This window comes from Schistocerca serialis, chromosome 3, assembly GCF_023864345.2.
Source record: "Schistocerca serialis cubense isolate TAMUIC-IGC-003099 chromosome 3, iqSchSeri2.2, whole genome shotgun sequence".
Lineage (NCBI taxonomy): Eukaryota > Metazoa > Arthropoda > Insecta > Orthoptera > Acrididae > Schistocerca > Schistocerca serialis.
Genome location: NC_064640.1, coordinates 904047932 through 904060445, shown reverse-complemented (window position 1 = coordinate 904060445; position 12514 = coordinate 904047932). Strand labels below are relative to the sequence as shown.

At 38.4% G+C, this 12514-nt stretch overlaps 1 protein-coding gene across 3 annotated transcripts in view; it reads left to right on the top strand.

The window, feature by feature from the left end:
• Nucleotides 1-12514, top strand: part of LOC126471155 (cyclin-T) — a 124831-nt gene that overhangs the window by 17649 nt on the left and 94668 nt on the right. For all 3 annotated transcript variants that reach the window (XM_050099256.1, XM_050099254.1, XM_050099257.1), the window contains exon 3: nt 10974-11097. In XM_050099256.1, coding sequence (XP_049955213.1) covers nt 10974-11097 — 124 coding nt within the window. The remainder of the gene's footprint in view (nt 1-10973; nt 11098-12514) is intronic.

Genomic DNA, 12514 nt, shown 5'->3' with positions numbered 1-12514 from the left:
AAGACAAAAGAATTAGCAATAGATGTCATTATTAAATTTTTGAATAGTGTTCACTGTGACTAGAAAGAATGTCATTTACATTTTAGTAGATTTTTTTCTCCATTTTCATTTTATTTCTGCTACCTTCAAGTTGTCCAGTTAACTCTCAATTGTGGTAAAATGCAGTTGGTAATTTTATATTTTTAACTGTACTCATGCCAGTGCACCATTACAAATAGGAATGTGGCCAGATTTGAAGCTGTGAAGCCTCTAGTTCTGAAGGAAGCATACCATGTATCAGTTAATGTGAACAAGTTGGATATTTAATTTGCAGGTGAAATTTTTTGTAGAATGTGACAGATACATGCAGAAGGATGAACAATTTGTTCTGTATGTGGAATTCATGAAGTTTCTATTGTGAAAGGGTCTCATGACTTCTTCATGATAATAAGCTTAATTTTATTAAATGATGATATTTATTGACTGGCAATGTTCTACACAGTGATGAACTAGAATGTGTGTAATATCTGTTGCTGGGTGTCTGCTTAGGTACTCACGCTCAGCTCATTTGTGACTAGTGTTTGTGCAGCTCAGCCACACAAGTTATGATACTGAAACCACTGTATTTCTAACTGCAGAATCATCATCTTTATCATTTATTGCACACGAACAGGTCTTTTAGGCTCCTGACAGAAGACATATACAAAATACATAAATATAAAACATAACAAAATGATCAACACATCCAGTCCACAAATCATGACTGAATAGAATTGTGACATTACAAAAGTTGATTACATATGTTTGCCCATTTACTTCTGTCTTGGGCATCCTCAGTGCTGGCTGTTGGATCTGCTCTTTCCAGGTCACTAAGGTTCTGTCTTTCCACCTCATTCGTGGACAGCCTCTTGGATGTCTACCAGTTAGCTGATTCACTAATACTGTGTTAGGGAGAGTACCCTCTGCTTGGAGAGCATGCCCTTCGCACTGTAGTCAAATTTTCTTCGCTGCCTCACTTTTATTTGACAATACTGACCTCAAGTACTGGAATGTTTTGACTCTTTCAAAATTGTTAACATCTGTGCTGATGTTATCCATATTGTTTTGTTGACAAGAGTACCATATACTTCGCTTTATCATAGTGGACCAGTAACCTTAGGTTGGTTGTATAGATTCAGAGTTTTGCCCACAAAATTCACACTGATATGCGCCTACAGTTCTTCCGAGCAGTGGTTTTAGTTGACTGAGAGTGGTGTAAACTTTACATCCTATCTCCAGCAGTGAGATCCTTCAGTAATTACACCCTTTTGTGGCAGTGTCCATTTTAAAAATCAGGCATATAGTTGCCTTTTTTCATTCTGCAGGTATTTCTTCTGCTGACCATATTTGTACTAAGCTATCTCATACCTTCTATCACAGCTTCCCCTTCCCTGTACTGAGAAAATGCTGCAGTGATGGCACTACTGCCTGGAACCTTATTGTTTTTAAGGGCCTTCAGCATATTTTTATCTCACCTCTTGCTGGCTCAGGGACTACTTCTTCCATCACCTGTAATCTCTGCAGTTCTTTGACTTCTACCAGATTTTCAGGATTTATTACTTTGTCAGAACACCTTCCAAAGGTATCTGCTTGCTCCACTGAAGGAACCAGTGTTTACTCATCATCTCCTAGGATTAAAGTTTGTGGTCTGTAGATGCCTCCTACAAAACTTGTTAGGTGAAAGTAGTAGTGAGATAATTTCTTTGAATTTTCAATTTGCTTCAGTAGTTGTGTGCAGTATCCTAATTTCTTCTGCCATAAGATTCTGCCAAAAAAAAAGGGCTCCTACACAAATATACTGTGACCAATTACTACTTGTGACAGGCGAGGACCTGAACCAGGATTTCTTGCTTTTCATGAGTAACATCCTGTATGTATCTAGAGAGAGAGGCACAGGAAGTAGTTACAGAAATGGAAATGTGTGGCTCATTACTTAGCCTTGCAAGTGTGTCATTTTTAGTGTGGTGGTACAGGTACTCCTCTAAATATGTAGCAACAATTCTGTGATGTGATAAATAATTAAGGAGTGTATCCTGTGAAAACTGCGGGGAAGTGTCTAGAGACTTCTATACTCATGGCACTCGTCAGTTCTGTATTGTACAGTTACTGAGTTACAGTAAAGAACTTTCTGAGTGGAGATTACAATCATACAACACTTTTTAACATATTGCAGGGCATATAAGATTATTTTGCCTAAATCATTAGGAAATTGCATGGAAGAAGTTGGGCAGCACAGGTTAGTTTTCCGTCCATTGATGTGGCAAGGATATTTAATATACTCCAAAAATATGTTAACCTACTAAAACTAATCTGTGGGACACTGAAATCCATAAAAGGGTGGTTTGAGAAGTTCTCGGAATTGAATAGAAAAAAGTACTTACATCAGTGAAACTTTTTTTATTTTTCAGTGTAGTCTCCTTGTAGATTAATGCACTTGGTCCTATGTTGTCCCAGTGCCTCGATCCCATCTCGAAATTGAGTTTCCTCCAGGCCTGCAAAATAATTGTCAACTCTAGCTATCAATTCTTCATTTGAAGTGAATCTTCATCCAGCAAGAAAAATTTTCAGTTTTGGGAAGAGATGGAAGTCTGACGGAGCCATATCAGGTGAATAAGGCGGGTGTGGCAACAAGTCATACCTTAGTTCGTGTAATTTCACCAGGGCAATGGCACATGTGTGGGAGCCCCCATTGTCTTGTCGCAGCACCCATTTTGCAGTTAATTTTTTCATTTCTAATTCTTCAGTTAAAATGTGATATACCCTTTCAGATGACATCTTCCAAGCATGAGCAATTTCTTACGCTTTCAATTGGCGATCCTCCATGACCATTTTGTACAGTTTTGCAATGATTTTTTGAGTAGTGACACATCTTGGCCGATCACTGTGTGGTTCATCATCTAAGCTCTCCTGACCAAATGTAAATTTATTTGTCCACTTGGCAACAGTTGAATATGAAGGAGCAGAGTCCCTCAGTGTATTCTGGAAATCAGCACGAATGGCCTTTGCTTTCATATCTTTCTCTACGAAGTACTTAATCACTGCTCAAATCTTGATTTCCCCCCCCCCCCCCCCCCCCTATCTTCACAAATCACTATGCAGTAACAGAGCCAAATCACTACCACAGCTCTCTTCCAAGAGTACTGACATTGCATGTGTTTACAGGCAACAGTCCAATGAATATTACATGAACAACTCGTTGCGCCAGTGCTGACCTCTCGTGGTGATTCCGAGAATTTTTCAAACCACCCTTGTATAAACAGAACCCTTCTTGTAGAAAAAGCTTCAACAATTTACGTGTTGGAACACTGGCGTATTCATGTTTCATATGTTGAAAATGAGGGATGGAGAGAGATAGGGGTAAAGAACAGACAACTTGTGCGGTTTGTGGGCAGCCTGATCAAGAGTTAGGAGTAATCCTATAATCTCCACTGACATGCATCAACTAGGAAATCATGCCTTTTGAGATAAGGATAGTCCAGTATTTGCTAATGATGATAAAATGTATACAAGTGAAGATGATATGCACTGTTCTGCATTGAACAGTTTTTGCACTAGTTTCCAGTGCCACTCCCCCCAAAAATAATTATTTCGATGGCAAGCACATTTTTGCAGATTCAGGCTGCTGAAACATCAATAAAACTTGCATGACCTTTATATAAACAAACTGTTATCTCTGAACAAACACCAGTAAGCACAACACTGATAGTGTTTCAGAAGTTCCTGTCACTTAATATCAAAAACAGTATTAACACCACCTCCAGAAGGAAGAGTTTCTCTGCCTCCCCATCAGAAGGCAAAATTGTTTGGATAAAAGTGAAAATTGTTGAGAAAAAATCACTCGGGGAAATAAGAAGCCTCCCTGTTGTTAGTTTAAACCCTAAGAAACTTCATTCCTTAGAGTTTTTTTTTTTTTTAAAGAGTTGGTTTATTCATGAGAGCAGTTTGTAGCATTTTATCAACAGTAAGGAGTTCACTGCAGTATTATATATGGCAGACTTTTCCATCTTGTACTAATTTTCTGTGACAGATGAATAGGACAGTTTAAGCAGCAGTCAGATAAACTATTCATATAATTTATACACTGAAATTTAGTTTGTGACAACTTTTAATTAATACACTATGAAAGGACACTAGGCTCTCCACCCACGTCTATATAATGGACCTTGTAACCAACATGAGTGCTGAATCTGGTCAGGTGCCTTTTGTCAGGTCATGAACATGATTAAAAGATGTGGTTTGTTCCTCAGTCGACAGATATTTGTGCCAAAGCCCATCAGGCTGACAAGTACAGTTATATTCAGAAGCAAAAAAGCTAAGAGAGATCCTACAAAAGAAATAAGTCAAAGATGTATAGGTTTTACACAAGTTGGTACAAATTTTCAGTATGGCTCCTGAAGCAGCTTAGATGTATTTCAAAAAATAGTGCTATTAAATTGTTTTGTAATATTTCAGTTGAACAGTGAAACAAGGAGGGAAGTTCAATGGGCTGCTCATTTTTTGCTGAACTTGGGCTCTAGGTTAACCATCCTAATGAATTCAGTGATTTTTTTAAATAGCTCCATGCAATAGACAGGCTTCTTGAGCTGATGACAAGTTAGCATGTAATATTTCTCATAATATTTTATGCTTTTAGTACTCTGCAGTTGATATAGCAAATGTAGCTGTCATTCCATGGCAAGTGGTCTAGAGGTTCCTACATGACCATCACGTATTTTGATCTAATTTTGTATGAGTATTTGCATATGTTCCCAGCATTTGGATATGTTCCCAGTAAAAATGGTAAAGTCTCAGGGTCGCCGATTCAATGCTTCTGGATATATAGTCATTTGTTTGACCCCATAGCACAGCTATCAGCAGTGCACTCATGAATTTTCTGCAAATTTGAGACACACAATCTCCGGCAGTATTTTCTTGAAAGGAACGAAATTAGGCCATTTTGTACAACTTTTTGCACGAGCAAAGTAATAAAGAGATTTCTTGATCAATTTTCATCTGGAGAGTTTGAAGTAAAGTTGGTCGAAAAAACATAAAAAAAATGACGTTTAGCTTTTAGTTCCTCCAGAAGGAATTGCGGGCTAAACTCTATTCGTTGCACATAACAGCATATCAATACAAGGACTTACAATATAAAATTTCATTCTCCTTCTGCTATCCTATAGTTTGCAAGTTGAGGACAAAGTTGATGATTTTTCTTAAACACTGTGCGCACAGGTGTGGGTGTGGGCGTGGGCATCTCACAGGTGGGTTTCTACATCTACATACATACTCTGCAATCCACCATACGGTGCGTGGCGGAGGGTACCTAGTACCACAACTAGCATCTTCTCTCCTTGTTCCACTCGCAAACAGAACGAGGGAAAAATGACTGTCTATATGCCTCTGTACGAGCCCTAATCTCTTTTATCTTATCTTTGTGGTCTTTCTGCGAAATGTAAGTTGGCGGCAGTAAAATTGTACTGTAGTCAGCCTCAAATGCTGGTTCTTTAAATTTCCTCATTAGTGATTCATGAAAAGAATGCCTCGTTTCCTCTAGAGACTCCCACCCGAGTTCCTGAAGCATTTCCGTAAACTCGCGTGATGATCAAACCTACAAGTAACAAATCTAACAGCCCGCCTATGAATGGCGTCTATGTCCTCCCTCAATCCGATCTGATAGGGATCCCAAACACTCGAGCAGTACTCAAGAATAGGTCGTATTAGTGTTTTATAAGCGGTCTCCTTTACAGATGAACCACACCTTCCCAAAATTCTACCTATGAACCAAAGACGACTATCTGCCTTCCACACAACTGCCAGTTAATGCTTGTCCCACTTCATATCGCTCTGCAATGTTAACGCCCAAATATTTAATCGACGTGACCGTGTCAAGTGCTACACTACTAATGGAGTATTCAAACATTACGGGATTCTTATTCCTATTCATCTGCATTAATTTACATTTATCTATATGTAGAGTTAGCTGCCATTCTTTACACCAATCACAAATCCTGTCCAAGTCATCTTGTATCCTCCTACAGTCACTCAACGACGACACCTTCCTGTACACCACAGCATGATCAGCAAACAGCCACACATTGCTATCCACCCTATCCAAAAGATCATTTATGTAGATAGAAAACAACAGCGGACCTGCCACGCTTCCCTGGGGCCCTCCAGATGATACCCTCACCTCCGATGAACACTCACCATCAAGGACTACATACTGGGTTCTATTACTTAAGAAGTCTTTGAGCCACTCACATATTTGGGAACCAATCCCATATGCTCGTACCATAGTTAGGAGTCTGCAGTGGGGCACCGAGTCAAACGCTTTCCTGACGTCAAGGAATATGACATCCGTCTGATACCCTTCATCCATGGTTCGCAAGATATCATGTGAAAAAAGGGCGAGTTGCGTTTCTTAGGAGCGATGCTTTCTAAAGCCGTGCTGACGCATGGACAGCAACTTCTCTGTCTCGAGGAAATTCATTATATTCGAACTGAGAATATGTTAGAGAATCCTGCAACAAACTGATGTTAAGGATATTGGTCTGTAATTTTGAGGATCCATCCTTCTACCCTTCTTATATGCAGGCGTCACCTGCGCTTTTTTCCAGTCGCTCGGGATTTTACGTTGGGCAAGAGATTCGCGAAAAATGCAAGCTAAGTAAGGAGCCAATGCAGCAGAGTATTGTCTGTAAAACCGAATTAGAATCCCATCAGGACCTGGCGATTTATTTATTTTCAACCCATTCAGCTGCTTCACAACCCCAACTATGTCCTCCATACGGGAATCTGTACGAGACTCAAATGGCGGTGTTAGTATGATCCTCCTTCGTGAAAGATTTCTCAAATGCTAAATTTAAAATTTCAGCTTTCGTTTTGTCGTCTTCCGTTGCCAGGCCAGACTGATTAGTGAGTGACTGGATGGAAGCCTTCGACCCGGTTACTGATTTTACGTAAGACCAGAATTTCCTTGGGTTTTCAGCAAGATCTTTTGCTAAAGTATGACGGTGGTAGTGGTTGAATGCTTCGCGCATCGCTCTTTTTACAGCAGCACGAATCTCTACTAACTTTTGCCTGTCCTCATTCTCTCGATCTTTCTTGTACCGCGAGTGCAACTGTCTTTGCTTCCTGAGCATTCTCCGAATTGTGCTGTTAAACCACGGTGGGTTTTTTCTGTCCTTAACCCACTTTTTTGGCACATACTTGTCCAATGCGTGATTTACAATGTGTTTAAAATTTGCCCATAATTCTTCCACGTCCATCATACCGGAAGTAAATGGTGTACTGACTGGTGGTAGGGTGGTGCTCTGTGGACACGGTACTTCCCTGTCGCTGGTTTCACACTTGCTGTTTGATCACAGTGATTATATACAAATTTGGGAAAATATTTATACATATATTCAAATGTTTTTGATCTTAGTTTTGAGTAAAAAGATTGTTTGGGATGTTTTAGACAATTCACATAATTTTTTTGTACGTTCTATCAGATCTGTGCTTTTAGACAGAGCACTGGTTGGGTGGGTGCTTCATTATTTGAAATGTATATTTAATGTTATTTTTGTGTCCACATATATAGTAATGTTTATTTACATTTGGTTACATTATATTTCAGTATATTACATTTCAGTGCATTACGTTACATCAATTTCACCAGACAGGAGCATTACATTTCAAAAATTCTTCTTTGTGCTATAAGTCTTGAAGCAGGGAAAGGCACACAGTTTTGTATTGTATGCCATACTACACATTTTCATCTGCTTGTACCTCTTCTGCTCATTACAGACAACACAGATTCTGTAGCTACTCCACTCTTCTGGCAGTTGAGGTCCTCCTGTCAGTCTTGAGGGGAGTTCAGATCTCTTTCCTCCACCAGGTCTTCTTCTCTCTACTTTATATTTTTCCAAGATTTCCAGGATGAGTCCGATTTGAAAGTGGGCCTAGCTAGTTTTCCTTACAAATTTCTTGCACAAACAATAGGAGTTAAAAAGTGACACGTCCATAATGTGAATGAACAACTTGTGGTACCATTTAGTGGATTTTCTGATGCTGCCCACTGTCTTTATTACCATGTCACTTGTATCCACAGATCCCATTAATTTGTTGTAGTCCAGCACTGCTGTAGATTTTAATTTCTTCTGTCCTTTTTGACAATCCACCCTTGATGTTTCCACCATTTCTGCAGAGTGGGCCGTCGTAAACAACCACACATTTTTTTGTCACACCATTTTAGTGCCAACTGTAATAGATACAAAACAGAAAGTAAACTCGCATTTCTTTAGTTTTTCCCACTATGTTAGGCATATATTTTCTTACGTGCCTGACTGTACCACAAGCATTGGTTGCCCAGTCATAAACCGACAAAACAAGGCAGGGCTTATCTATAAATTGTCACAGTACAAGGTGTCTCTCTTTCGTAAATATGGTTCTACAATTGTAGCTACGTCATCTCCCGAGATGCCGAGGTCATATTTGTGATGTGAGCTGCAATAGGCAATGAAATCTAAAATATAATTTGTGTGGACATTGCAAATAATCAAAAGCTTTATTCCAAAATGGCTTTGTTTAGCAGGTATATACTGCTTGTTTTTTAATCTGCCTTTGAATAGTAGAAGGCTTTCATTTATGCATAATTTTTCGTAAGGGTAGAAATTTTCTGTATATTGTTTTCTGAAGTGGTCCATTACTGGCCATAGCTTGTATAAATAGTCATTATTGTGAGGCTTTTTTAATAACTGGCAAAATGTAAAAACTTCAATATATACTGAAATTGGTCTCTAGGTAGCAGTTTAGAAAACATTAGTGTGTGAATAACTGGGTTCTCAGACGAATATTGAGATAGGCTCAATTTTCTTACTCTAGTCATGATAAAGATTGTGACAGTAAAGATGTAAATATCATTGATATTCACATCACTCTATATCCTTTGGACTTTTGTCGGAACATGACCAGCAGCCACCATGTGAGAAAGGTATCTATTAATTTCCTCACACAAAATATTGATATCCACACTAAAAACAGCTGAAATAAACTTAAAATGCTGTCATTGTGTACAATACCTTCCAGTCCAGAATTAAGTGTATCAGGCGTACATTTCTTCTGGTTCACGTTTTCACTTTTCCACATTATTTTTTGTTTTTCTTTGTTGTTCCTGTGCTTCTTCTTCTATGTCACTCTCTGTAGATTAATTTTCATCCTCAGTAGACAAGCCCAAGTTGAGAATTCTTTAGATATCGATGGAACAGCAGGAGTAGCACACATACCGTTCAGATGATAAATTGCTTTTGCCTTCAGAGTCACTACGTAGTATGAGGAAAAGAGCTTCCTCTGCAGTATATTGTTCCTCTGCCATATTTGTCTTGGTAGAAACAAAGTGAGGAGCTGAACACATCAGTACAGAACGGAAACCAGGTGGGAAACCAGTAGTGCAACAAAAGCTGAAACTAGACTTTGAAACTGAATGCAACTGCCATCTGGTGACCCTGCAGCTAACTGCAGTCTTCCAAGACAGCCACTAGAGGCCACATAATTAAAACTTCCACAGAAGTTGAGCGTAGTGAAGTGGAGAAATACCAAGAGAGGCCTAACTGCTAAATCAGTCCACTGGCTGAGCGGCACAGGTGGAATCTGGTTTATATACCTGGTGGCCACTCAGTGCCTCAACGGTACAGTGAGTCCTTACCTATAGTACTTACATTGTTTGACAACATGTATTTTGTTATAGATTACTTTTAGTTCTATGCAACTTCCACTTGCAAAACACAAACTGCTACACCTCTATTGCCTCTTACAACCAAATTTAGCCCCATCAAACTTTTAATCTCCTCAACTCAAGAAACAGAAAACTGGTATTGACAAAAAAAGGATTCATTTCAAAAGCACAGAAGTGTTAATGTGGAAGCTCTAGTGACACCCATGATGGGAACTGTTATAAAAATATCTTTTCTGCTATCACTTTTGAGCTTCATCTTCTTTCCTCTTCTGTCTCAACAATTGAAATCATAACTCCCACCACCTTTCTGTTGTTGAATATAGGTACACTGAAAAAGCACACAACTAAGTTACTTTAACAAAAGAATCAATTCCCCCACAGTAGTGGTGATTCTGAGTAAAATGCCTTGCTAGTGGCCGTATACAGTTTCACTTTTGTTCAACCAGCAGTGTCATTGTGGGATTTCAATGAAACAAAGTAATGTGGAACTGAGCAGTATGCTCATCTAACTAAATGCTTTTTGCTGCTCTATATCTCTCTTACATTAGCACAGTCTAATTTAAAAAACTGCACTAATGACACTTTCAAATGACAATTGTGTTAGTACCCTAATCTGCTGCCTCAGGCAGACTCAATAAACCTGCAATTTGTTGCAGAAATCGTATTGTACATTGCAGAGTGAAATTGAAAAATTTAATAATCATCTAACTTGTGATTTTGTACACTAAAATCTTACTGAATCAGCAGTACTTTCATTTGCAGTTTATGTTGTCAAGATGAATACACATTAAGGTAAACAACTGTACTTTATCATAAGTAGCAATATCCTGAGCAAAACATAATTGTTCAGAAAACTTCCTGGTTAAAAATGTGACCTTAATTGCCTAACCAACCAATGTAACATTTTGGTCAGACTCTACTGTGGCCTTATAGTGAGTGAGTGAGTGGGTGGGTGAGTGGCTATCTTTTCAACTAGTGCACTGCATCTTAATAAAGCAACATCAATTTAGTAGCTGTATGTAGAGCTACACAAATTTAACAAACTGACTGTAAGTGTCTGTTCTTTGTGGGAGCACTGTTGTCAAGGAAGTTATTACACAATTAAATTCATTGCCATCAAAAAATGCAACACTACACTTGTCTGCAGTCTGTCCTGTTAAGATATTCGTTCATTTTCTCATCAAAATGTAATGCCATGTGTGTTTCTGAGAATTTTACTAACAGAATTATGTAGTTTAAAAATTCATGATTTCTTTTACAGCAATATATGGAGCAAGCTCACGAGTTGGTGTTCAATGAAAATGTGTTACTGCAAACTCTTGGATTTGACGTAGCAATTGATCATCCTCATACACATGTTGTTCGTTGCTGTCATATGGTCAGAGGTGAGTGAGTTTTGTATGCAATGTCTTGGGTTGTTCAGTTGAAATCTTAAAAGCTATAAGTTTATGATAATTATTTATGTAAGGTTATGTTGCTGTCACATGTAACAATTCATTGCAGAGTGAAATATGATATAGCATATAAAAATATAATACATTCTGAAAGCTTAAATTTATACAAAATCAAGTTCCATATATGAATAATTTAAAGTATTTTATAGCAGTAACTGGCTGAGTTTTGTTGTCATTCCATTTCTTCATAAACTCTTAATGCTCTTCCATCACTATGTTTTCCTCTGTAATTCAGGTATTGAACACATGTAGGTTTTTAAATTTTCACAAAATTGTGGTGAGCATTGAGGCAGTCATCCCCCTGATACATCAGGTTGAAGATTCTCATTTGGCAAAACACTTTTTTAAAGGTATGCTGCCTCATAAACATTCTTCATTCTTCGATGGCTTTCTAGCAGTTGTTTCTTAGCAGCCAAGAAAGGAACAACAGTACGTTGGGCCTGTTTGGATGCTTTGGGTAACAATGTCACCATAGTTCACGTTTCCACATTTATTGCACACATATCGGAAAGAAGCAAATGCCACACTTTAATCTCTTGCCTATATGTTGGTGTGTATATACTCACTCGGCATTGCACTTCTTTGCATATAGCACATACACTGCAGTAACACTCTTAAATGGAAACTTTTTGGTTGTCCCTTGTATTTCCAAACTTGTTACAGCCAAGGAAATATCCATACACTGAACTGTTTAAGATGACACAACACCACTTGCTTACATAGACTGTATCACGTACAGAAGTAAGACTTTACGTAACACGTTATGTGATAATATTAATGATGTCAAATAATGTGGATGTTACATACAAATCAGAATTATGAATACAAAACTTGTATACCTGACTGACTGCTTAATAGAAGCATTATGGTTGTGAATACTTGTGTGCAATTATATGTATGTGTGGCAATGGAATTTGGTGTGCTCTCAAATCTGTATTGAAAGTATCATTTTAATAATACTCAGGGACAAACTATTAAAATTATCCTTCCCAGATTGAGCTTGAAATTTCTTAGTGATAAATATGGTGAGTTTCATGCAGAAATATGAAAGCATTGCTACCCAGATTTTTTAGAGGCACTGTGTCATCTCGGTATAACATGAATAAAGTGGGGACCATATGTATGTGGCAGGTTTGGCAAACAAGCAGAAAATGGTATTTATTTTATTGTGTATGAGGCTTGCACATTCTAGGCACCATTCGAAGATAAGGCAAATTAGAGCTCGTACTGAGGCGTTCAGTCATTTTTCCCTAGTGTGATCTGCGAGTGGAACAGGGGGGGGGATATGATTTTGGCACGAATTGTGCCCTCCGCCACACATCACTTGGTGGCTAATGGAGTATATATG